General features: G+C 35.9%; 1 protein-coding gene across 2 annotated transcripts in view; it reads right to left on the bottom strand.

Annotated features, from left to right (window-relative positions):
- Nucleotides 1-7,958: 7,958 nt before the first annotated feature.
- Nucleotides 7,959-27,320, bottom strand: part of CCDC171 (coiled-coil domain containing 171) — a 414,598-nt gene continuing 395,236 nt past the window's right edge. For both annotated transcript variants that reach the window (XM_030817262.1, XM_030817163.1), the window contains one exon: nt 7,959-8,364. In XM_030817262.1, the coding sequence (XP_030673122.1) occupies nt 8,137-8,364 (228 nt within the window). In that variant the 3' untranslated portion in view covers nt 7,959-8,136. The remainder of the gene's footprint in view (nt 8,365-27,320) is intronic.

Raw genomic sequence — 27,320 nt, 5'->3', positions numbered from 1 at the left:
AAAGATTTTTTAATAATCAAAAAAATTCCCACAAAGAAAAGCTCAGGCCCAGATGAATTCACTAATAAATTCTAAGTACGTTCAAAAAATTAACATTAACCCTTCCCAAACTCTTCAAAAAAACAGAAGAGAAGGGATAATTTCCCAATTCCTTCTATGAGCCCAGTATTAGCCTAAAACTAGATAAAGATATCACAAGAAAACTTCAAACCAATACTCCTTATTTTCAGAGATGCAAAATCTCCAACAAATCCTAGGAAACTGAATCCAGAAACATGAAAAAAAAGATTACATACCACACCATGACCAAGTGAGATTTATCCCAGGAAGGCAAGATTGGTTTAACGTGTGAAAATCAATCAGTGTAAGACATCACATTAATAGAATACAGGACAAAAACCACATGATCATCTCAATAGATACAGAAAAAATATTTGACAAATTGAAACACCTTTCTGTGATAAAAACAGCCAACAAAACTAAAAATTGAAGGGAATATCTTCAACCTGATAAAGGGCTTCTACGAAAATCCAATTGCTAATGTCATACTTCATGGCATAAGACTTAATGCCTTCCCCCTAAGCTCAGGAACATGACAAGTATGTTCACTCTTGCTACTACTACTCAACATTGTACTGAAGATTATAGCTGAGACAATTTGGTAAGAAGAAGAAATAAAAGGCTTTTAGATTAGAAAAGAAGTAAAACTGTGTCTATTTGCAGATGACACCACTTTGTATATAGAAAAATACTAAGAAATTCACACAACAAAACTATTTGAATTAAAAAGCTGGAAATAAATCAAAAGTCAATTAACTGGTGAATGAATAAACAAAATGTGGTCTATTCATATAGTGGAATATTATTCCACTTAAAAAGGAATGAAGTAGATATACGGTACCATATGAACAAACCTGGAAAACATCAGTCTCAATGAAGGAAGCCAGATAAAAATAGCAATACATATTGTTCTATTTACATGACATATACAAAAATAGGCAAATCCATAGAGATAGAAAGTAGATTATGGTCACCAGGGGATAGAGGATTGGAGAATGGAAAGTGATTGCCAGTGGGTACAGAGCTGCTCTTTGGGGTAATACAAATGTTCTGGAATTAGATGTGATAATTGTTCATCTTTGTGAAATATGTGAAAAACTGTGGATTGTATACTTTAAAAGGATACATTGTATGTTACGTGAATTATATTTTAATAAAGCTGTACTTTTTAAAAAATATATACGTATGTGCTCTAACCTAGGTGTTCGAATTCTTATCTGAATTGTTGTGAAGCAGATAAATCGAGTCAAAGGGTGATTGCCAATTTTGAAAGCTATTTAGACATACAGTGATACAGGGTTTCTACTCTGATTAACTTCATATTCAGGAAAATCAATGTTGGACTTCCTCAAAATTGTCTCTTAGGAAGACCAGGGATTCTGCCTCCCCACAGATTAAAGAGAGCAAAAAGCCCAAGTAGGAAGCTGAAGCTGATGATGACCCCCATGTGCCAGGACTCTTCTGTGTAGCCCCACCTGTCGTGCACCAGTCATACACATTATGATGTAGTTTATGCCCTCTTGGACCCATGAACACTTCAGTGAGAACACCACCACCATTCATTATTAGAAAGCATTTTAATTGTGACTGTGAATGAGAACTCTGCTTCATAGGAATCTCTCCAAATAGTCTTCAGAGCACATATTTAGACTAATACTCCTCAGCCCAAGGAAAACTGAAGAGGTGCTTCTGTAACCACAGAAGCATTTACAATGAGTTCAATAGTCAGTATTACATCAAAGTCACCAGAATGAACCGATGTCTTTAAACCTCAGGTCCTAAATGATTTGCAGGGAGTGTCTACGTTCCAAAGCTTTCCATGTGCACTTTTACTGCCTAAGCCTTCTACTTTTAAACCAGAAGTAAACTTAGAAAATGTATTTTGGTTGCTGTTTGAAGAAAAAGGCAAAAATGAGATGTCCTGTTATATAGCCTGTAATTATTTCTTTTACAGTTCTTTTTACTAGGCATCCAATATAATTCCATTCATCCTAGATCACATTTAAGATTTTCCTCTTATATAGACAACCAAAACACAGAAGGGATCTACTGAAGACAGGTCACCTTATATTCTTGTCATGGTGAATATTTATGAATATCTGATAGCTCTTAACCTGTCAGATGAATCTTCTTCAGATCTAAATAAGCCTTCCTATTTTACGTAGTTTCCTAGAGCCACACAACATTTCTGGAGCCGCTTCACTGGGAGGACTCTGTCAACAATCAGCATTTCACTGGCATTAACATGCAATAAAAGACAATGAACCATGACTCAATTAAACCACAAAAAAAAACTGTCTTCAGATAACATTAACCCAGTAGTTTTCAAAGCTTTGTATGTTGTAGGGCTTCTGCTGCCTAATATTAAGGTCAGCGCTTTAAAAACATATGCCTAAGCATCAAACACACCTACACAGAAGATGATTTAGAGGAAGGAGCAAAACTCTGTTTTGATTTATCTCCTTCCCATACTGTATCCAGAGATTTTACAACTTGGAGTATGTGATAACAATTAGGTATCACTACTGCAAAGAGTAAGAACACATTTTCCCATCGCAACGTCCATGGAAATGTAATTTGCCCACAAGATACAGTTAGGGAGACCTTTAGATTCCGATTTGTTTAAAACAACAACTAAAAAAGATGATGCAGGGGGAGGTTCAGAAAAAATATGTAGGCACCCATAATATGAACTAACAGGACATCTGATATCTGGATATGTCAATCAACACATTCTACAGTCAGAAAAGTGTCTCATAATTGCTAAGGTATAAGAAAAAAGATGGAGCTCTTCTAATATGTAAATTTACACATTTATGTCTCACTTAACCAGGAGGACTGGAGGAACGGAGGGGTTTCTTACAGAACCAGAGGCTTTCTTTTTCTTTTCTTTGCTTGGCTGTACTTGCAATATTTAACACTCTAGGTTTAAATCTTCAATATTTTAGGTTTGATCACATTTAACACTTAGTCGTTTCAATTAAAATTGCTCTCCTTTCTCTCATTAAATTAAACCATCAGGAAAAATTATACGATCTCACCAAAGACAAGACAAAATGGATTCAGATATTATATTGTAAAAATTTTAGAAGATTTCCTTGTTGAATAAAATTATTAAAATTATCTCGCTTCAATTATAACAAAAGGCAGGGAGAAATGACCAGGAACATATTGAACTCATGGGTAAACAGTAAAAGAAAACGCTCTGGCATTTTCTTTTAAATATATTTAAATATATAATTTAAATTATATAATTCATAAATTCTCTATCATTATTTTAAGCTGTGATTAATATAAATTCATTCAAGATTCAATTTCTTTTGTAAGAAAGCTACTAAAATATGCCAACCAAAATGGAATAAAATAAAAACAATCATTTAAAGTAGATCTTTAAGATAAATTTAATACATTTATGGCATCTTTTTAAAACCGTAGGAATTAAAATATCCATTGAAATCACAGGTTAACTGAAGAATTATCAAAAATGATGGCAATAGAGTGTGACTCTATGCTGGCCCAATATAATCACTGTTTATTATATTCAGAAGCCATGAATATAAAATGGAAACCGAAAAGAATTTGAAAATTCAAGTTATGAAGGCGACTATGACGGATAATTTAAAAGAAAGAACACTTTCTCTGTTTGCTAATATTAAAAGATTAATATATTAATCTTTTAAAAAAATTACTAAAAGTTTACTGGTGTATTAGTTTCCTTTGGTGGCTGTGACATATTGCCACAAATTACCACAAACTTGTGGCTTAAAACAGCACAAATGTATTCTCTTACAATCCTGGAGGCTCTGAGAGGAGAATCCAGTTCCTTGCCTCTTTCTGCTTCTAGCACTCCCCCAAAAGCCTTAAGTCTGGACTCTGCCTCCATCTTCAGAGCACATCACTTCAACCTCGGCTTCCATCATCGTATCACCTTTTCCTCTCCATAGTCAAACTAACCCCTGCACCTCCCTCTCTTACAAAGATACCTCCTATTGCATTTAGACCACATGCAGCTAATCCAGGATAATCTCCCCATCTCAAGAGCCTTAACTTAATCACACCTGCAAAATCCCTTTGCCATAGAAGGTAACATTCACAGGTTCCAGTGATTAGTATATGGACATCTCGTATGGCCATTATTCAGCCTACTACACTAGTCCAGAAAATATATTTTTAAATCTTTATCCTAGGAGTTACACAAGTGAATACTTTATTGATCAGCTTTATTTGGCATATGTCATTGTTTTCCATTGGGAAGTAACAGCATGGTCAGGCTGACTCACCATCAGTACCTCTCAACAGAGACTCTGCTTCTGAGAGTATCTGTGTGGTCTTTTGGGCCAAGCTAGAGACACTGGGCAACACAGTGAGGGTGGTGTTTCCTTTGAAAGATAGACACAAACTTCACAGTTACTGTTTACATAAATAGTGCTAGTATGTATGTATTTTGTTTTGTCTAATCAATTCATAAGAAATCTAGATTTCAAACCAAAACATACTTATCAAAATTATTCCTAACTGGTTAGGACAATTAAAAAAAAATTTTTTTTTCTCTTTAAAAAGTGTTAATTATTTCTGGAAGGCAGGACTGGCAGTGTTTCAAAATAATGTGGACTTTGGAATTGCAGCTCTAGGCTTACTAATTCCTAGGTTATGTATGATCTTCGGTAGCCAAAAGCTTAACATTTTTGATCCTCAGTTATTCATGTCTAAAATGGTGATGCAAACACCTGTGCTAGAGGTTTGTTTTGAGATCATTAGTTTTGCTATAATAACTGGCATAAAACAGTTGCTCAATAAATATTAATTATCTTCCACCTTTTATATTAGAAAACTTGTCTATAAAAAGTGCACAGTGAGGGCACAGTGGTAGGCATCTGTAGTCCCTGGTACTCAGGAGGCTGAGGTGGGAAGATCACTTGAGCCCAGGAGTTCAAGACTGGCCTGGGCAACGTTGTGAGAGCCCATCTCTTAAAAAAAGAATAAGTGCACAGTGAAATAGGATCAACTTACTATTGTTCAGTATGGTCTACAGAACGAATTCAGACAACTGGTAAATAAAGTAACATGAAAATACTAATAATCTCATTAAACATTCAATAATAGCATACGTCATAAATGTGAAATAGGAAATAGAGTTGCTAAGTTTAATAAGAGTCAGATATTTGGTAAATTAAAGTGATCATTCTATTTAAAAGGTTATTTATTTATGTCATTAAGTTATCACTGAACTGGCAATTTTTGCAATCCTAAACCTCTTTGTTTTTATATTATGTCATTTCAAAATACATGTATTAAAAATGTTGGCAACTCCTCAATATGTAAGTGTGACTCAGGTATCAGAACAATAACTTTAAGAATTAATAGTGACAGGTGATATAGGTGTGTTTCTAGATCACAGAAAGTTAGTAAGAAAATCCACATTCTGAAGTGTAAAGTAAAACTTCCTTTCCTCTACAAAAATATTTGAAGTCATTATCCTGAGATATGTCTACTCTATACATCATTCTTAAAAAGATAAAGAAGCTGATAGAGCAACTGTCCTTGCCAACACAACAGAGATCTCAAATATGCAGCAATTGGTCACTAAGGTGCTTAGAAGCAGTCTAGAGTTTCTCAGATCTCCATAGGATATGTCATTAAATCTTCTCCTCCTGCTGGGTCTGACTTCTGGGAAAAAAGCATATGGTATAAATATTACTATATTTGGTAGTGAATACTAATGATCGCTCAGGAGGTTCATCCTTCAGTTTCTATGGCCTTTAGCATCTAGTTGCTTACAAATGTGACATGCTTTGATTTGATTTAATCATAATTTATGAATTTTGAATTTATGGTTCAGAATTCAATGTACCAAATGTACCTGTAAAGTTAGATACCCATATATATGGAGACACATACACATTTATTTTTGGAGTTATCCCATTAACAGATTACAAAATTAAGGTGAGAGGACCAAGGCCTTTCCAAGGCACATTTTACAAAGCTGCTTGTTCCTCTAAAATCAGTAGGATCTGAAAACAGATTCAACACAAGCATACACACACACAAACAGTTAGACATAGAGGTCACATACAGTAACACTGTTCTTCTCTAGTGAGAACTGTAAGCTCAATGATATCACATGAACTGAAAAATTGTCTATCAATTTCTATATGAACAATATCCCAATCATTGTGTGGAACAGCAGAGAAAGGTGTTCTGATGTGCAGAAATTATATGATCTGTATAAAAACAATAAATAGCACTTCCATGTTATAATAAATTTGCAAGTTGAATTTCATACAGGTCATGTTACACAGGTCATATTAAAAATAATTCCAAGGAAAGAATTAAGAGAAATTTGGTTAAAGATATAATTTTACTCCACAGAAGCTTCCTAAAGTTTTATATAAAGCTAATTATAGTGGTTCAGTATTACAAGAATAGGATGTGTTACATAGTATAACAGTAACACTGCTGTGTTCCCTCAGACGGCATAAATCACTTGGCTAATTTGGCTACTAATAAATAGTTAGTATAAAATCTTATTTACCAAGGCCAATAAAAAAATTCTCAGCAGTTGGGTATATTTGAATCAAATGTCACTGTAAAGATAAGACAAAAAAACTTCCATAATACATACTGTTATATTCTAATGTATCCATAACGAAAGATTCCATAATGAAAAATAATATAAAACATAGATTCTGTATCAAGACTCTGTCAAAAGCTATAGTTCACATCAGAAGTTAATAGCACTAGGGAGTTAAATGATTAATACAAAAACAAATTCTTACTACAAATATTCTTTTGTTCTTCACTTACCATGATGCAAACTGCAAGGATTTAACCTTTAAGGGTTAAAGAGTTTAATCAATGTCAATGTCTGATCTTCTGAAGGCGATAAAGAACAGTCTGTCTAGCGATACCCAACAGAACATCACTTTGTCAAGCCACAAAGCACCCAAAAGCTTGTCAAGTAAGTTACCAGAAACCTCTTTGTGGTTAGAACTCAGCTCCTTCCTGCTTGACCTATTATTTGATATTTGACCACTTGGTTGCAAGACACTTGCTCTTTCTAGCTGAAATGTCACTGGGGCATCTTGTCAGCTCCCCGACATCTCGGCCTGACATACAATTTTACTTTTGTGTGCTACAAGGCAGAAAATGCAGGGCAATGGCCTTGTTTTAAATTCTGTCAGCATCAAAGATGGGCGTCACTCTTGGGTCCTACCAACAACAAAAACAAAAAAGGAGTCAATTTTGAAGGTCAAAACAGCCATTACCTTGAAGTTTTTCAGCTTATACTAAATATATTACCTGCTATCCTGGTGTGGGAACTGTCCTTATGAAGTGCCTAAACATACCACAGAAATCCTCCAGCACAGTTGCTCTACTTTCTTATCAAATGCAGACTTGCTAAAAGAATGAGTTTTCAATGCCTTCAGGGACCAGATTCAGCAGTTAACTTGTTCAAATGGGCAAGTGGTATCATGTAGCTTTACAAGGAGCAACCTGACCTTCTCACATTGACCAGGAGTGACATTATTGTGCAGGAAGAGAAGCAGTCACATCATTTCTGTTTTGCACAACCTGCTTAAAGTTTGCAACTAAATGCTTGTCTTCAGTTGAGCTGACAAGAGAGAAGAGGGGGCTCAGTGAACCATGGCCGGGCTGCCATGAAATGACAGGAATCATTGGCATACATTTCAAATAGCTCTCTCAATCCTATTAAAGCATTGCAGTCCTGCTTTAAAATAGACAAGTATGAAACAACTTTGATAGATAGAGACTAAAATGGCTTATTGATTTTTTTAAGTCTGAGGGAAATTACCCAAAATGTGTCATTCCTTAACATTTAAAAATATGTTACATAAAAATGAGCAACTGTGATAGTAAATAAAACTTGGAGAGAAAAAAGTTGGCTATTTCCTTATTCAAGGAGACAGAGCTACCAGAATACATCAAGATATCACACAAATTTTTTAAATCCATTGCCACTTCTGCTGAAACAAAAGTCAACTGATAAGAAAATTCCCATTCAAAACAATTTTAATTGTAATGTTAACTGTTCCTCCATTTTTTAATTTCATGAAGTCATAATCCAATCTGAGTTGGTCTGTTGGCATTAGCAGATATAGTCACTGGAGAGGAGTGAGATGACATCAGAGCATGGGGCACAGTATTTATAAATGTCTCCTTTAAGAAAGTGTAAGTTGTATCAAGTTCAGGTTTCAATGGTAAAAAATCCCCAATACCAGTTGTGTCAGCAGGAAGAGGAGCTCTTGAAGGAATGGAGAGATTTGAATGGTCTCGTGATCCTATCTGTGACATACAAAAGAAGAAAATAATAAATATGGAGTTGAAAACTCTCAAACAGAGCCTATAACCATAAACAGGCAAGTAGACTAACAATCATTATAATATAAAATGAGATGGAAATTACTATTTCAATAATCTACACGAGAATATATAAATAGTAAATTATCAAGTGTGACTGAATCCCTTATTTACTCTTTTATGAACTTTTCTAGACAACAGGAATTTGTCTAAACACTAAATCTTTGTGTAAAACCTTTTTTTTTTTTTTTAAGACGGAGTCTCGCTCTGTCCCCCAGGCTGGAGTGCAGTGGCGCATCTCGGCTCACTGCAAGGTTTGCCTTCCGGGTTCATGCCATTCTCCTGCCTCAGCCTCCTGAGTAGCTGGGACTACAGGCGCCCACCACCTCGCCCGGCTAATTTTTTGTATTTTTAGTAGAGACAGGATTTCACCGTGTTAGCCAGGATGATCTCGATCTCCTGACCTCGTGATCTACCCGCCTCGGCCTCCCAAAGTGCTGGGATTACAGGCGTGAGCCACCGCGCCCGGCCTGTGTAACACTTTTTATAAAGTTATTATATCAGAGAGTCAATACAATCAGGGATTTTTACCTTGACTTCAGTCCATTGGCAATTTACAAAAACCGATGCTAATAGCATTTATTTCATTACACTATATAATAAGTGCCATATAATATGGAAGATTAGATTACTTAGAAAATAAACTATGAGTATTTGTTTTTTAAATCTATCCGTTTTACTTATTTGACAAAAGTAGTGCAAAGAAAAATAAGCCAATCCCAGTGACCTCTAGAAAATGGCACACTAAGATACAAAATTCTAATGAGAACTCTTTGGCTTTACTTTAATAATAATGCCACCACCCTGTTTTTTCTTTCAACTTTATTATTTTAGGTTCAGGGGCACACGTGCAGATTTGTTACATGGGTAATTCTTGATTTAAGTCACTGAGGTACGGTGTACAAATGATCCCATCAGCCAGGTGGTGAGCACAGTCACCGAGTGGTAATTCTTCAACCCTCTCCCACTCTCGTAGTCCCTGGTGCTCAGTGTCTATTGTTTCCATCTTTATGTCCATGATACCACCCTGTCTTGATAAAGACTATTATAAGTATTTAGAAATCACGTGTCAAACTAAGGGACTGAAAATAATTTGTCATATATTTGAGAACACTGATGGTATCCAGAAATTGTTGGAAATTAAACTTAAAAATGCCACAAAGTCATGAAATACTGGACAACAGAATTAATATTTTGATAAAGCTGCTCATTTAAGCCTTAAGTGACGTCAGTATCTAGTAGTTAATATTTAACATGAAGAAGTCTTAGCAGTAAAGCAGGTAAGTATTACGACATTTAAAGATGGCAGGAAAATAGTGATCAATTGTATGACATAATTTTCCAGATTCCCACAAAATAAATTTTGCTGAAATAACAAGTCTGGTTATAAGTATCTCCACTAAAAATCATACTCTATATTGCAGGGTTTTTTTAAAAAAAAACTTTTTAGTAGATCCTCTTACAGTTTTGATAACAAAATAATGTGAACTATAAGGTCTGTTTTATTATGTCATGTTATACAAAACTGTTTCTACATGTAAAAACAAGAGGGAAGCTATCACTGGCTTTAGGAACATATTAGAAATTCAACTGTTGTATGTGTTACCATTTTTGTGGATTTTTTTAAAACTACAACTGGAGAAAAAATCAATATCTGCATCTAACACCTAGTTCAGAAATTTTCTTTGATCTTTGTTCTTTTGATTTCTTGATACTCTACTGCAGGCCAATAGCTGACGGAAATCATCTCTTTTTATACTGGAAGTCTAACACCTAAAATGGTCACTTGAAATAGCTCTATGAAGGACAAGGTTTCCCAGTGGAAGGAAAACAACTTCCAAAATCATGTGTTGACCCTGATTAGTAGTATTAATGAGGTTTTGCTTGCAGAACCTTAATGCTGGGACTGATCATCTCAGTTCAGAACCTGAACAGAGGCATCTCATTACATCAGAGGCTAGAGGTGTACACACCTGCATTTTTACTGCTGCTAGAATCATTTTTTAGCAGTGTCATTACTGGATTGACTTTGCAGCTATAAACATTACAGTGCCATCTACTAACTTCTCATTCTGCCAGGCCTGGGGGTTAGGGGAATGCTAGAAGAGCAGGAGATGGTGGGGCCTGATTTTCTTCTTAATAAACATAGTTATAGCCATAGTATTACTACTTTATTATAATAGAATATTGTCAGAAAAGGCTTTAAAAGTTTGTTTTGATACATCTTTATACTTCAAGTTCTGGTCTAAGAAAACTATGTATGGAAAATAGAGGGGTGTGCAGAATCAGTCCAAGGAAGGTCAGATATCCTCTGGGGGTATTTTCTTCTGGATATTTTAGAGAAAGGTAACTAGGCCAAATTGACCAACCATCCCTGTTTTGTCAATATTAGTGATACGCATAATTTACTCAAACTTATATGTTGTACTTAAAGTTTCCCTTTTTGTTCTTGTGAATCCATCAACCTAACACATTACAAAGTTAGGAAGGTGGTCCTTTAGGGAAAGTCTCTACTAACTGCTCATTTCTCTTTAACATTCTACAGATCTTGGTAACCTACAAAGAGGTCCCTCCTTTGCCTTTTCTCATCCTACTTTTTCTAAGATGTCTACTTTCCAATATGTTGTCTGAAAGCACCCTTTCATCCAATATAACATTTTTGACTAAATAACCTTGAAATGGGGTATTATTTCCCTAGTATTTCAAATTAGTCTCACTTTTTGCACACTATTGTCTGACCTTATGTCCTAAACATGGAAAATAATATAAAAAATCTCCAGAGATGAAAAAGAGAGAGAGAGAGAGAGATTTCCTTAAAGTCTTGTAACCCCCAAAAGTATAGTCTCTAGAAAGTAAACAGTTACTTTTGTGTAAAGGAAAACAAATGACTGCTTTTGCTACCGGGATCATCTGCTGTACTGCTAGAAGAAAACTTTTTTCATGAAATGAGGTAAAGTCTGATTTTAAGTCACTTAAAAGCTTAAAAAGAAGCCACTGGCTGGGGGTGGTGGCTCACACTTGTAATCCCAGCACTTTGGGAGGCCGAGGCGGGTGGATCACCTGAGGTCAGGAGTTGGAGACCAGCCTGGCCAACATGGTGAAACCTCGTCTCTGCTAAAAATATAAAAATTAGTCGGGTGGGTGCCTGTAATCCCAGCTACTCATGAGGCTGAGGCAGGGGAATCACTTGAATCCAGAGGCAGAGGTTGCAGTGAGCCAAAATCGCATCACTGCACACTGCACTCCAGCCTGGGCAACAGAGCAAGACTGTGTCTCAAAAAAAAAAAGAAAAAAAGCCAGCAACAATTCTGGTGAAACTTTGATTTGAGAATGTGATGTTAAAATAACAAGTAAATATGAACTGTTTTTCTTGTTATAAATATCCAGAATAATATCCAGAAATACATAACACTTTTGTACTATTTTAATGTAACACAGAGAGTAAAGGACAATTAAATAACTTTTTGTCAGAGAACAGCAAAAGTTAGTGTTCACCACCCGATCTTATATTTTAAATCTGTAAAGTCCGTGGTCATATAAACTACTTTTAAAACTGCTGAGGTGTTCTGTCTCTTATGTAAATCTAAATTTAGGCAGTTTTTCAAAAGGAAATTAGTTACCTGAAATAAAAGCTAGGTGTCATGTGAATCTTTATGGAAGCACTTTTATTTACTCAATAAGCTATAAATGATTCTATTTGAACTGCTATAGTCCATCAGCTAAATACATATTCACAATACAAAATGTGTCTACTAAATTTCTACATTTTAAAAATCTTATGAAATACAGTAATTGGACACATCCAATAGCCATTTTTCAAGGCTTTAATATCTTAATTTTCTATAAATGTTTTGCAAACAAAAATAAACAAACAAAGCATTAGTCTAATAATAAAATAACCACCCAATAAATTATCTGTAAGTCAAAGCCTTTTTGCCGATCAAGGCTTCTGAAACTAAGCCATTTGTCTCCTGTGTAACATTTATGATCAAGTTAAGTCTTCTAGAATTTAGTATTATAAAAAGTGAGGAAAAATGTGATTTAGTAAGCCTTAGCAGTATTGCATGGAGATTATGCTAAGCACATAGTGTGATTAAAAGAATACTAGACTGAAGATCAGCGGACTCTAGCTTCTCCTCGCAGTTCTTTTACAATCCGACTGGGTCATTTGGGGCAGGTAAATTAGTCCATCCAAATGAGGGGCTGGACTCTTTCCAGCTTTGAAATTCTACAAGTCTGCCATAATTCCATGTGTGACAGCATATACTATAAACCCTAACTTTTTTGAGGGACATTAACCCAGAAATCAGTTTCCCGAATATAATACTTGAGAGGATGTAGACAGACCATTCTTAAGGGGAAAGAATACCTATTGCACATTGCACATTGTTCTAAAATAAAGCCAAATAGATAACAAGATTAGCCACAATTTAGATGATGTGGCTTCATTCAATTAAATTCTATAGTACTCTTTTCATTACTTCAAACTCCATGATGATGTTTTAAACCCTGTAAATTATTAACTACTTTTAAGTAGTCTGCACAGCTCCACATAAACAGATGAAGAAATCAAAGCACCCACAAGAGGGTGTTACAGTGAGGCTCCCTTGCCGTTTCTACTTTGGTTCCTAACGTGCTCTTACCACCAGAGTCTCAATACTCAGTGTCACAAAGTTTTCTTTCTTCTAAATACTTTAGATGAATTAGCCAAATTCAACCTGTCAGTTTTCCAGTTGGCATGCTGGTCTCATAGGACACTGTAGTTTATCCAGACAGTCAGAGTTGGCAAAAATCACATAGTATTCTCTTGTGGAATATTCAATTTTATATCTGAGATATATATACACATAAAAACATACATTCACCTTATAAATATATACACACACATATACTTGATATATGTATCATATAAATATACACACTCATATATACACACACACACACACACACACACACACACACATCTGCTATCATGCCATCCAATATTTATTTATCCTACGGTAGTTACCAGTTCTAACTTTTAGCTACCAATAACAAGCTTGTAGGAATATTTTATGCGTTCTTCTCTCTGTAAGTCATTAAACCTTAGTACAGACTAGTTTGACTATCTTACTAACATCAAGGCATGGGAAGAAATGTGAGTTAATGGAAAAATGCAAAGAAGTTGCATTAGGAAACACCCTAAGGGCCCAGTGTGCCTAGAGATCTAAAAAGGACAATCATAGAGGCAGAAACAAATCAGAAAAAAGAAGTAGAATGTATTAACAAGAAACCTGATTCACATCACAACAACTCTGTCCTCAGGCAGACATTCAACATTCTATCTGGTTCTAATTCGGCCTTGGCTACTTGTTTGATGTGGAAGATTGATTGGATCAATGGTTTTGATTCTCCATGCTTCCCTATAACCATGCCCTTGCTCTTGGCTTCCCTGTCCAGCCTCGTCTACCATTTCCTCACTTGTACTGTGCAAGCCAGGTACATGGAATTTGTGAGTCCCTAAATAGGACATTCCATAGTTCACATCGCCCTCCAGTCTGTCCAATTCTGCTCTTTGTTGGGTGAGTCCTCCACGTTTCAAACTCTGGTCAAGGTCTGCCTCTTTCATAAGGCTTTTCTGGATCCTCTTCCCATCCTTCCCCAACCACAGCTAACTGTAACATCCAATCTCATTTTTACATTCCTTCATGAGCATTTATTTTACTATTTTTTTCACTTATTTGTATATCCTTATATTTCCGCTATAAAACTATGAGCACTTAGTGTGATGGAATCATGACTTTGTACCCCTAGCATTTAGGAGAATATCTGGGACTAAATAAGATTCCTAAATGATGAATGAGTGAATGAACAAATGACTTATATTATTACTTCATGGTCTTGGTGTTTTACTGTTATTTTGTTATTTCACACATATACAGATTATGTCGCAATTAGATTTAGCAAAGATTAATGGAAAGAATACTGGCTTTGAAGGTGGAAAGAACTAAGGTTCTAAACTTCATTCTGCCATTTACTAATTATGTGATCCTTGACAAGTTACTTAACCTGTGTGAGCTTGTATCCTTATCTGTAAAGGAGGAAGACTAATCCCTCGTAGGGCTGTTATGAGGATTACATGGAATAATATGTACAAAAATGTGTAGCATAGAGTGGCTCCTCTTCTTCACTTCTCTTTTTCACTCTTCTCAAATTATATGAATTCTAACTTTACAATTATAGTCAACACGTATTCAGCATTATGTCAGGCACTGTGCTAGATTTAGTTTTACAGGCATTATCTGAATTCTCACAGTGACTCAATCAGAAAGCACTACAATTATCTTCATTCTACAGTTGAAGAGACTAGGGCTCACAAGAGCAGAATAAATTGCCACAGGTTGCACAGCTTGCTAATGGTAGAAAGGGATGTGAATCTTGGTTCCTCTGACTCTCCTATTCATACGCTTGACCATTACCTTACCATGTTGCCCAAAGAAGATATAGCCTAGCCTCAGGCTTATTTTGTATCTGGAGGCATTTCACCAACAAAATAAGGGCTCAACAAACCTCTCTGAAAATGGAAAATAAAAGTACATAGATTGTGCCAGAGGCTAAAATAAATGTTTATATTTTGATAGCATATTTCATTGTGGTCCAACATTTGAATGCCTATGGTACTTACTGGAGTAAATACATAGATCTCATGGAACTTACACAAAAATGAAAGTTATGGCCCTTTCATCAAAGGAGCTTATATCTTGTTATATTCAGAGACAAAATGAGGCACTGAGGTTTAAACTTACACTAGAACACTTAAGGCCAGGTGCAGTGGCTCACACCTGTAATCCCAGCACTTTGGGAGGCAGACGCTGGAAGATCACCTGAAGTCACGAGTTTGAGACAAGCCTGACCAACATGGTGAAAACCCGTCTCTGCTTAAAAATACAAAAAATTAGCCAGGCATGCTGGTGGGTGCCTGTAATCCCAGCTACCCAGGAGGCTGAGGCAGGAGAATTGCTCGAACCCAGGAGGCAGAGGTTGCAGTGAGTTGAGTTCACGCCATTGCACTCCAGCCTGGGTGACAACAGTGAGACTCTGTCTCAAAAAATAATTAACTAATTAAATTACACTAGAACATTTAAATTTTAATTTTAAATTACTTCAAGATATCTTGTGCCTGACAAGACAATAAGTCCCATTTTCTTCTCCAGGATGTTTAGATTTCCTGATGGGGTTGAGCTTAGAAAAAGAATTGAAGAATTCTCCCAAGTGGCTTTTGTTCTTTCTTTTCTTAGTGTTCTTCATACCCTTGTGCTTGCAGTCTGTTGCTGACCTGACAATCCTGACACAACTGATGGTAGAGAGTGCCAGAAATGGCCAGAAAATGCAAAGGAGGCATTTTCCCCTCTGTCTTAGAAATATACATTCCCAAACAATTCAGAGAGCACTGAAAATGTAAATAAGTTTATGCACTCAAATATACAAAAAGATACAAAAACCAAATAATAAAAACAAGCATACCATATAGAAAAATGCCACTGAAAGTCTGAAATGACAAACTGGTAAAAATATGTGCAACACATAGAATCCCCATACAAATAACTTCCTTAATTTACAAAAGGCTCATGCAAATCAATTAAAATAATGTAATTAGAAAATAGGCTGAGGGTAGCATATTTATTAAGACTGAGTTCAGTTGTAAGAGAAAACTCTAAATGTCATTGGCTTAAATAAGATAAAAGTTTATTTCCCTCTGATAGGGCAATATAAAGTTATCAAGAATCCAGGATGCTTCTATCTTGGGCTCCATAGCTCAGTAAATGGCTTTTACCTCATGGTCAAAAATGGCTGCTCAAGTTCCAGCTAGTATGTCTGCATTCTAGCGAGAATAAAGGAGGATGGAGCAAAGAAGGAGGCACTGCTTCCGTTTACAGACACTTCCTAAAATTGTGCACTTTTACTTACATCCCATTGACTAGAACTTAGGTCATATAACTAATTTAGCTTAGAGAGAGTCTGAGAAATGTAGCTTGTTTGTCTGTTTGTTTGTTTCCTGAGCAGCCCAGGTAACATTCAGAGGCTCTATTACTAAGAAAGAGAGAGAAAACAGATATCAGGAAATCACTGCCAGCCTCTGCCTCATGCACAAATTAGATGTCTGACTGGGGGAAAGAGTAGTATAATAACCAAAAAACATATGAAAAGGTGCTAAACTTAATTCATAAGTGAAGAAATACAATGCAACACATCCCAATTAAAGATTACTTTTCATATACCAAATGGGCAAAAACTTAGATGTCTGATGATCTCCACTGTTGAGAAGAGGGAATCAGGCAAACTTATGCCATGTAGTTAAGCTGTTGCAACCTTTCTGGAAGACAAAAATTTAAATGTATCTTCCTTTGACCTAGCAATTCCACTGCTAGGCATTTCTTCTATGGCTACACTCAAAAGAGTTCACCAAGGTGAGCATGCAGCTATGTTCACTGAAGCATTTTTAGATAAATAAACAACACTTTTTTTTTAACTTTAAAAGTGATCTTTTTATACACTTTAAGTTTTAGGGTACATGTGCACAACGTGCAGGTTTGTTACATATGTATACATGTGCCATGATGGTGTGCTGCACCCAGTAACTCACCATTTAACATTAAGTATATTTCCTAATGCTATCCCTCCCCGCTCCCCCTCACCCCACAACAGGCCCCGGTGTGTGATGTTCCCCTTCCTGTGTCCATGTGTTGTCATTGTTCAATTCCCACCTATGAGTGAGAACATGCAGTGATAAACAAAACTTTTTAAAAATAAAACCAGAGGTCTATGAACAGAGGGCTACTTAAGTGAAGTATGACAACCATATAATACAACTATTTTAAACATGAGGTGAATATGTAAAGGCTGATAGAGAAATATATCCAAGTGAAAAAAACAGTTCAAAATGTATACATGTGTTTATGTGTATATATATACATTCATATAAATAGTAATATATATTTTAAAATAAGCATAAACACACATACATGCATATCTATCCCTATTTTTTCTGGAAAAAAGAATCACAAGAAATCAAAAGAAACTTAATAATATTTGGAAAAAAGAACTGAATTAGAGTTTGGGTAGAAAAAAAGGTTTGAAAGGTGAAAGTTTTCTTTCCATGATTTTTCATCTTTAAAATTATTTGAATCATGAGAGAAAGTTACGAACTGGCAGTTCACAAAAGCAAAAATACAGCTAAGTAACAAATAAATGGGAAAAAATTGTAACCCCCACAAGTAATCAAAAATGGAAAATAAAATAAGACATTTATTGCCGGTAAAAATTAAATATTAAAAATTATGCTAAAGGTTAGTGAAAGCATTGTGAAGCAGGCATTCATAAATTGCTAGTAACTGTATAAGTTGATAGAACCATTGGATCTATAATTGGGCAACTGTCTTAAATGCTTAATGCCATTTGATCCAAAAATTCCATTTATGATTAGGTTCTCCATATTAATAATAACAGACAAAAATTAGAAATACTCTCATATTCAACCAGAAGCATAGTTAAGTAGGCTATAGCTACGTGGTGGACAATTATATAGCTATAAAATTACAGTTATAAACTTTTGGATAACACGGACAAATGCTTGGGTCTAACAAAGATCAGACCTTTGTAAAGAGCTAGATAAGTATTTCATGCTTTCTAAGGTATATGTTTTCTGTTCCAAGCATTAGCCCCTGCTGTTGTAGCATATAAGCGGCAATCGAGGATATGTAAATGAATTAGCACGGCTGTGTTCCAATATAACTTTATTTATGGACAGTGAAATCTGAATTTCACATAAATTTTATGTCATGATATGTTATTATTCTTTTGCTTTTTTCCCATAACTATTTAAAATATTAAAACCATTCTTAGCTCACAGGCCATATAAAAACAGGTGGCATGTAGATTTGCTGACCCTAGGGCTAGACTACGTCGTGAAAAAGCAGTACACAAAATTACATATGGTGCTTGTTTTGTGGTATTGGAATTGTTGGGATTTTTTTTCTCTATTCTCTGAGTTAGGATTAGGATTTGTATTTTCCAAATTACCTACAGTAAGTACATTTTACTTTTATAGCTAAAAACCCTTTATTAAAAAATGAAACTATATATTTATATATACTGAAATACATCTATATACTTTAGTATAGTTATGGCTCTAAAATGTGTGGTCAAAATGAAAATGTAATTGGATAGTTAAAGGTCTCAGAGGATAGGTCTTTAAGTGTTTTGCATGTTTTGAAAAGATTTTGATCTAGCAAAGAACACTCTCATCTCAATGTTTTCAGTTATCTAAGTCATATTTACAGTTTTACATTGAGTAAACACCTACACAAATAATGACACTGAGTAACTTGTTCCTCTACTCTGCGCAAATACAACTCCTTATGCAGAGTGGCTACTTATAACTTGTGTGCCTTCATTTTACTCCAAATAGCACTTCCAGCTGCCAAATTACAACTTCTGTGGTCAAAATGTACACATGTCACACTCTCTCTGGGAACTATTAGGCAAAAGTTTTCTGACCACTATTTCATTACTGAAGAATTTCCTCTTAAAGTTATAAGCCTTTTTTATTCAATGTCAAAAATTTAGTAATAATCTGGAAGCTATAAACTTAGACCTCGTAGCAATATGTTTTTCAAGGAGTGGAATGCCTGAGCAGGCACTCAGGTAAAGAAGAGCAGAGGAAGGAAAGAATCATTTAGAATTTAAACTAGTTTGAAAGAAATGACTTTCCTAAACCTTTCTAACAATGTAAGTATCTGTCAATCACACATCTCAAAAAACTTAGCATTAAATTCTCATTTTGCAATTTGAAACCCTTTTTTTTTTTGCATGCCCCTCACTTCCACTGCTGTTTTAGGCCATGTTCCTTCATTGTTCCATTATATCACACCTAAAATCCTTAGCAGTTCTTCGTGGAATGCTGCAAGCTGCCTTTATTTCCCCACTGACCATGGTATAAGCTCTATATTCCCCAGGGCTGTGGACCCTTTGAACAGTTCCATAGCTGGGCCTTTCTGGAGGGACTGGCTATCTTCAGTTAAAAGAATGTATTTCTTAGGGAGAGAAAGGCACTTCAGATGTAAGACAAATCATGTGATCTGGGGGTCATATCTGCGGAATGCTGTCAAATCACAGCAAGCACTGGGGCATATGTTCTAAAACAAATCACTTAGCTGGCAATGGCATTTCCTTTACATGATAGTCAGGAATGTTATTTCTGATATAACCACATCATTTCCAGCAGTCTCAACCCAAATCCATCCCTAGGGAGAACATCTTATGTGACAGTAAAATATAGCAAACACAAAATTCCAAAATAACATACCCCTAGGCTTTATTTCAGGAATTGACTCCCTATATTATCAATTCCATATGATAAATTTTCCCTATGCTTGCATAATGCATAAAGATATCTAAACCCATATCCCCTCTTAGTATCCTAAATTAGCTCTATTCATTTATTTTTTCAGTAAATATCTATCAAGTGCCTATGATGTGCCAAATACTGTTCCAGGTACTGGAATACAAAAGCGAATTAAACAAACAAAAATTCCCTGTTTTGGGGATTATTTATTAGACCTCAACTAATCTTCATCCTGATCCAGTTCCTCTTAAATTATAATCTGTTGAAATACTATGAAACCACATAATTGCTATTTTTATAGGAAAAGCTTTGATGCACAATAGCACTGGAAGTTTCCTGTCCTCATTATTCAGTGGATACAAAGTCCCAAGTGAGTCAAGTTACCCTGGTCCTTCCCTGTCCTGCTCGTACAAGCCTCAAACACCCCTGTGGATTCCCTATCAAGAGCTGCTTGGTGTCTGCAATCCCACCACCAGGGTCTGCCTTCAATGTATTAGAGGGCTTGCTAGGTCATATGGGTGATAGCTCTAACAAAAATTTGGGGTGCCCATCCTTCCCTTTCTGTCATCTGAAAACTGTGACAACTCTGACTGAAACCCAGTGTCTTGCAGTGTCTGTCACAAAACATTTCCTTCAGCTTCTACCTGTAGGCCCTTTTTCTAAGAGTCCAGATGCCAGTCCCTAGGTCTGCATGGAGGAAAGGCATTAGGTCATTCTCTCCACTTCACATCTCCTTCTCTGGGTGCCTGCCCATAAAATCTCCACTAGTCCTTCTCCAACTGCCAGAGCCCTCATTCAGATTAACTCTCTAGAGTCTGCACACTGGTTTTTCAAAAAGGCCTAGACTTGTTTGAAATGCAGTCTGCGCTTGGAGTAGGTTGTCCACTAGATAATAATTTTGACATAGGTTTCAAAGCTCTTTGCTAAATATTTTTCATCAGTTATTTGTCTCTCCACTTTGTCTGGCCTAAACGTACTTTTAATTTTTGTAAACAAGTCATCTCTTCAGACTTTGCTGTTTCCTACTTCATCTCTTCTTTATTGTATGTTTGCTTATTATTTGAAAATATTCAAATTTGAGATTAAAGACTAGAAAAATAGGATAGATGAAACTCATAAGAAATATTAATAAGCACAGATAATGAGTTAGCAAGTAGTTTGTGTTACATAGGCAGAATCCATATGGTAAGACCTGTTACTTTATAGATAGAAATGGATGGAAAGCCACATCATAAGGTAGAGATATGCCACCTCTAGTTAATGTCATCCTTAAATTGACCCTAGAACTGCAGATAAAACATAAAGCTATTCAGCAGCCTCAGTGGCAAACTATAGCCGTTGGCCAGGCATGTTTGTCCCTGCATCTCTCCTAGATAGCAAGTGTGTGTAAGTGGCCTCAGGTACCTTCGGTCTTCCAAGCCCCCTGTTTCAAACCTCAACCCTGATCCTCATAACCTCACAGAGAGTGAAGAAGGCTGATGCAGCAGAGAGAGACAGGGCACATGAACACTGCATAACCAAGAAGTCGGTTATGATCCTTCCCCCTGCTTGCTCCCTGCTATATCTCTTCTTGCTTTTTGCTGTGTGTTTAATTCCACAAATCATGTGATTTCAGTATACTAATTTGGTCTGTGACACCTTCTGTTATGACCTCTTGGATAACTTGACTGGTAGTCTTCTTGGACACTACCATTGCATTAACGTAATTTCTCATAAAACAGCTTTGCTCTCCTGTACTAATCAAAATGCTGATCCTGAAGCATGCCCTGCTTTCTCCTGTCTAGGAGCCACTTTTGCATGCTGCCCTTTCTATTTAGAAGGAGGCTTCTTCATCAGGCTAACTCCTACTGTTAGTCAAAGCTTACCTCAGGTATCACCTTTACCCCAAACTTTTCCTGGCCTCTGTCACCTTGTATAATATAATATAATATAATATAATATAATATAATATAATATAATATAAATACCTCACCTCTGTGTTATTATAACACCCCATCACACTTTTATAATAGCACAGTATCACAGTCTCATGTTTGCTTAGCCCTGCACTATTCAATGTAGTAGCCACATGTAGCTATTTAATTTACATTAGTTAAAATTTAATATAAAATTAAATTAAAGATTAAAGTTCAGTTCCTCAGTCACACTAACCACATTCCAAGTGCCCCAAAGCCATATTTCTATCATCACAGTAAGTTCTAATGAATAGTGCTGGCTTAGAGTGTTCATTCCTTGAAGCCACAGGCTATTTTGTTTGCTCGTTTCTGTATTACCAGTGGCCCGCACAGTGACAGGTACAGAGCAGGTACTCTATACACCTGCCCGTTGAGGAATGAATGAACGAATGGATGAGTGAGTTAATGGCCCTATTCTAGTCCATAGTCTAAAGGAAATGAACAGGGCATCTTTTAATATTAAACTCCTCTTTCTGCAAATATTTTTATTTCACAGAGTTTAACTTCATTTTCTTTAATCCCAACTTTCTTCAATTCCTCCTTTCGAAATGTCTCAAGCTTCAGAAGGGGACTTACTGTTCCTTTCTATGCTAATCTTTATTCTTCTGGTGGCTATAATTATTGCATTTTACCTTAGGCCACTAAGAAAAAGAAAGAAAGAAGCCTATGACAAAAGATAAGAGGAAAGTTATCTTGGCCAGTGTCCATTCTCAAGACATTCAGACAGGAGTCCTAGCTCCCTAAAGCTTGATTTTCTATATCAGAGGAAAATGCATTGCTTATTCTACTGCTTTAATTGTCAATTTTCATACTCTCTTGAGAAAGATTCTATTATAAGCTAAATTTTGAGGAAATCTAATTGTTTGATGTAAACCTTCAAAGTTTCCTTTGAGTTGAATGTCTATCTGCTTGGGCAGAAAAGGGGAAAAGAGGGAATTTACATTCACTTTGCTAAACATTAGCATCTTTTGTTCAATCATTTGAATGCAGGACAGTTAGGGGGAAACAGCTTAGAGAACAAGAGTTGACACATACAGTGTAAAATGTTTAAAGGTGCTTGGATTCAATGAGGGAGAAAGTGAGACGGAACCATATTTCAGCTTCCTAACTGTGTTCCAGTCTGCGGGAACTTTGTGACAGGTCTCTGTCTCTCAGCCACACTTGACTGGCTTTTGCTGACATTCAGCTGTCAGACAGCAACCCTTTACCAGGCCCCTAACATGCTCCACAGCTTCACCCAATTAACTCACTTTCACTTGACACGGCAGCAAAAAGCTTCATAATAGGTGGTCAAGGTGCATGGTGTCTGCCTGCCCTCGAACTGCTCACACACAGCAAGAGGTTTAACGACTTCTCTTCTTGCCTGTGTGCTCAGAACTAGTATGGCCACTGTTTAGTCATTCCATATATTGAATTAGACAGGAATCTAGGAAATACTACAGTGATACATTAAGCTGCTCAAAAAAAAAAAAAAAAACAGACTTCTAGATGACTAAAGTTAAATTTCAAGTCAGTTCTTTCGGCCCTACTGAGAGAAAAGATTTGATTTTTAGATTACCAAAATTTAATATTAACAATCAATTTATAGTTAATTTTTCCATTACATCATTAATAATAGTATTGTATAAAGACTACCTGGCATTAAAAAAGGGGCATCTGACAAGCAAAAGCGGAAAGGTCGAGGCACATTCAAAAGTATGGAATTCAGCCTCTACTCATAAACATGCACTTATGGACAAACTCAAAAATAATTATTCTGTAAATTTTTGTCATGTTACTGAGGCTTTCAGATGAAATACATTGTACTTGAATATATGTTTGGCTAAGAAATAAAATTTTAATCCTTTTTTGAAAAATGATCTAAGTATTTTGCACATTTTTTCTCACCGCCCAATATGTTCATTTCTAAGCATATAATCAGTTTTCATTTATTTGCACTCTGAAAATTTGAGTTATTTTAAAAATCAATGTTATATAAAGAAAAGGAAAAGTAATATAAACTATGCTGCCTTCAGAAACCTACATTTGTAAAGCTGTGTGATAAAGAGGCCACACACAAAACGTCAAAGATAGGGCTGTTTGTTACTGACATCCAAATGCAGATCCTTATAGTTACTAAGACAGAATTATGATTTCAATTCCAAGTATCCTATCAGTAATCAAAGCTGAAAAACTAATTGCAAGATGGGGAATCCTAGCCTCCATCATCATGAACTAATCCCAGCAGATATTTACCACTATTTCACACTAGGCAAAGCACAGTTAGACCATAACTTGTCATTCTATGAATCTGAGAAGATGCTCCAAGCTTTCGAAGTCAGGTCTCCAAGTAGGAGTGCTTTCGTGACATGCCTTCAAATTGCAGAAAATCTTTCTTTACATAAATGCAAATTTGTTATATTGAACACCGCTCACTTCTTACCAGAAGTTCAGGGAAGGGAGAGATCGTGAATGAATTACTAAGTAATTAGGAAATTGCCCTGCATCAATTTTATTCGTTAAGTCCAGCCACATTTTTCATCTAAATCTATCTAGAATCGAATCCTTTTCTATCTCCACTGTTACTGTCCTCACACAGATAATTCTCACTTCTTACTTGCACTACTCTCATGTTCCTTATTATAATTTGTTATAAGTATACATACACACACACACACGTCTATTTCCTCACTAAAGCTATAAGTCCCCGATAGAAAGCACCTTATCACATCTTATTAAAAATGTAATATAATATAGTGCAACAAGGATTTGAGAGGATTCTGGAAAGATGGCAGAGTAGTAAGCACCAGGAACCACCTAGACAACAACTGCACTGGCAGAATCTGTCTGATGAAAGTATTTTGGAATTCTGGAGTCTATTGAAGGCTTGCCACTTCCAGGGGAAGGCTTGGACAGTAAATTATGATTAATTTCCGTCAATTTTAGCTCTTAGCACAGCAGCAGCTATCCATCTCCCACTTCCAGCCCCGTGACAGACACATGTGCAAATGTTCTTGGAACAGCTTGCACATAACTTGCAGGAGCCAGGGTAGGCAAAAAGAACCTTGTTCTCCAAATATCAGGATCTCTGCTCTGATTGTTGCTTCTGATCACAGAGGTACCAAAAGACAGGTGACCATTATTGTTGCACCTCCCCACATTGCACCTCCCCCTCAGCTGAAGTGACATCCAGGAAATTTAAAAGGCCAGCATCCTTTCTTCCCTCCTCTTCATCTTTCTCTTTTCCCCCCTTTGGGACCAGACATTAAGGACTAAGATTTAAAAGCAACTACATATATGAGGAAAATTAGAAACTGACCACACAAGCCCAGGGAAAGGTGCAGATCCAGAAAAGACCTGAGAAGACCGTAAGTTTACATCTCAGGCTGATCCTTGACACACAGATAGCTACTGCAATTTAAAAAAAAAAATCAGAAAATCCTAGGGAAGGGAGAAAATCTGATTTCCAGAGTTACTATATTATTATATTCAAATGTTCAGTTTTCAACAACAGCAAAAAAATCACAAAGCATACAGAGAAACAGGAAAGTATGACTCATTCAAAGGAAATTAATAAATCAATAGAAACTATCCCTGAAGAAGATTTGATGGCAGGTCTCTGAGACAAAGACATTACAACAACTGTTTTACAGATGCTCAGAGAAATAAAGAAAAATGTGAAGAAAATCAAGAAAACAATGTCTGAACAAAATGGAAATATCAATAAAGAGATAGAAAGCCTAGAAAGAAACAAACAGCAATAAAAAAAGAAATTCTGGAGCTGAAAATTAAAATAACTGAAATGAAAAATTCACTACAGTGATTCAAAAGCAAATTTGAGCAGGCAAAAAAAAAAAATCAACAAATGTGAAGACAGGACCACAGAAATTACTGAGGCTGAGATACAGAAAGAAAAACAATTGAAGAAAAGTGAACAGAGTCTAAGGGATCTGTGGGATAACAATAAGCAGAGCAACATATGCATTGTGTAGATCTAGAATGAAAAGAATGTACTTAAACATCAATAACAGAAGTAAAACTGGAAAGTTCACAAAACTGTGGAATTTAAACAACACATTCTTAAATAACCAATCGTCCAAAGAAGAAATCATGAGGAAAACTGGAAAATACTTAGAAATGAATGAAAATGAAAACACAACATATCAAAACTTATGAGATGCAGTGGAAGCAGTGCTAAGGGAAAAATTAATAGCTATAAATGCTTACATTAAGAAACAAGAAAGATCTCAAATCAACAACCTAACTTTACTACTTAAGAAACTAGAAAATAAAAAGCTGAACTGAAAGCTAGCAGAAGTAAGGGGGAAAAAAGATTAGAGCAGAGATAAACAAAATAAAGACTTAAAAAAAAAAAGAAGGAAAATAGAGGAAATCAATGAAACCAAAAGTTGGTTCTTTGAAAAGATCAACAAAATTGACAAACTTTTAACTAGATAGGCAAGAAAACAACAGAAACTCAAATTACTAATATCAAAAGAGAAAGTGGGGATATTAGTACCAGTTCCACAGGGGGAAAAAAGGGATTGTAAGAGTACTATGAACAATTGCACTGACAAATTGAACACACTCGATGAAATAGACGATTTTCTAGAAACATAAAACCTACCACAACTAACAAATTAGTTTAAAAAAAAAAAAGGAAAACATCTATAACTAGTAAACGGATTGACTCAGTAATCAAAAACCTTTCAACGAGAAAAGCCTAGGACCAAATGGCTTCACTGATTAATTCTACCAAACATTTAAAGAATTAACATTAGTCCTCCTCAAACTCTTCTAAAAAAATTGAACAGAAGGGACTTCCAAATAAATTTTATGAGGCCAGCATTATCCTGTTACTAAAGCCAGACAAATATATCACAAGTAAAGAAAACTATAGGTCAACATCCCCAATGAATATAGATCCAAAAATCCTCAACAAAATACAATCAACTGAATTCAAGAGCACAATAAAATGACCAAACACCATAACTAAGTGGGTTTACCCCAGGATGCAAGGAGAGCTCAACATACAAAAACCAATTTATGTGATACACTACATTAACAGAATGAAGGCTAAAAATCACATGATCATCTTGATAGATGCATAAAAGCATCTGATTAAATTTAATACTGTTTTCTGATTTAAAACTCTCAACAAACTAGGAATAGAAGGAAATTACCCTAACACAATAAAGGTCATATATATGAAAGGCCCAGAGCAAATATCTTACTCAATGGTGAAAGAATGAAAGCTTTCTCTTTAAGATCAGGAACAAGGCAAACCTGACTCCTTTCACCACTTGTATTCAACATAGTACTGGAAGTCCTAGCAAGAGAAATTATGCAAGAAAAAGAAAAGGCGGCCGGGCACGGTGGCTCACGCTTGTAATCCCAGCACTTTGGGAGGCCGAGGCGGGTGGATCACGAGGTCAGGAGATCGAGACCACGGTGAAACCCCGTCTCTACTAAAAATACAAAAAATTAGCCGGGCGTGGTGGCGGGCGCCTGTAGTCCCAGCTACTCGGAGAGGCTGAGGCAGGAGACTGGCTTGAACCCGGGAG

The sequence above is a fragment of the Nomascus leucogenys genome, chromosome 1a (genome assembly GCF_006542625.1).
Source record: "Nomascus leucogenys isolate Asia chromosome 1a, Asia_NLE_v1, whole genome shotgun sequence".
In the NCBI taxonomy this organism is placed as follows: domain Eukaryota; kingdom Metazoa; phylum Chordata; class Mammalia; order Primates; family Hylobatidae; genus Nomascus; species Nomascus leucogenys.
This window is presented reverse-complemented; position numbering and strand designations above follow the sequence as displayed.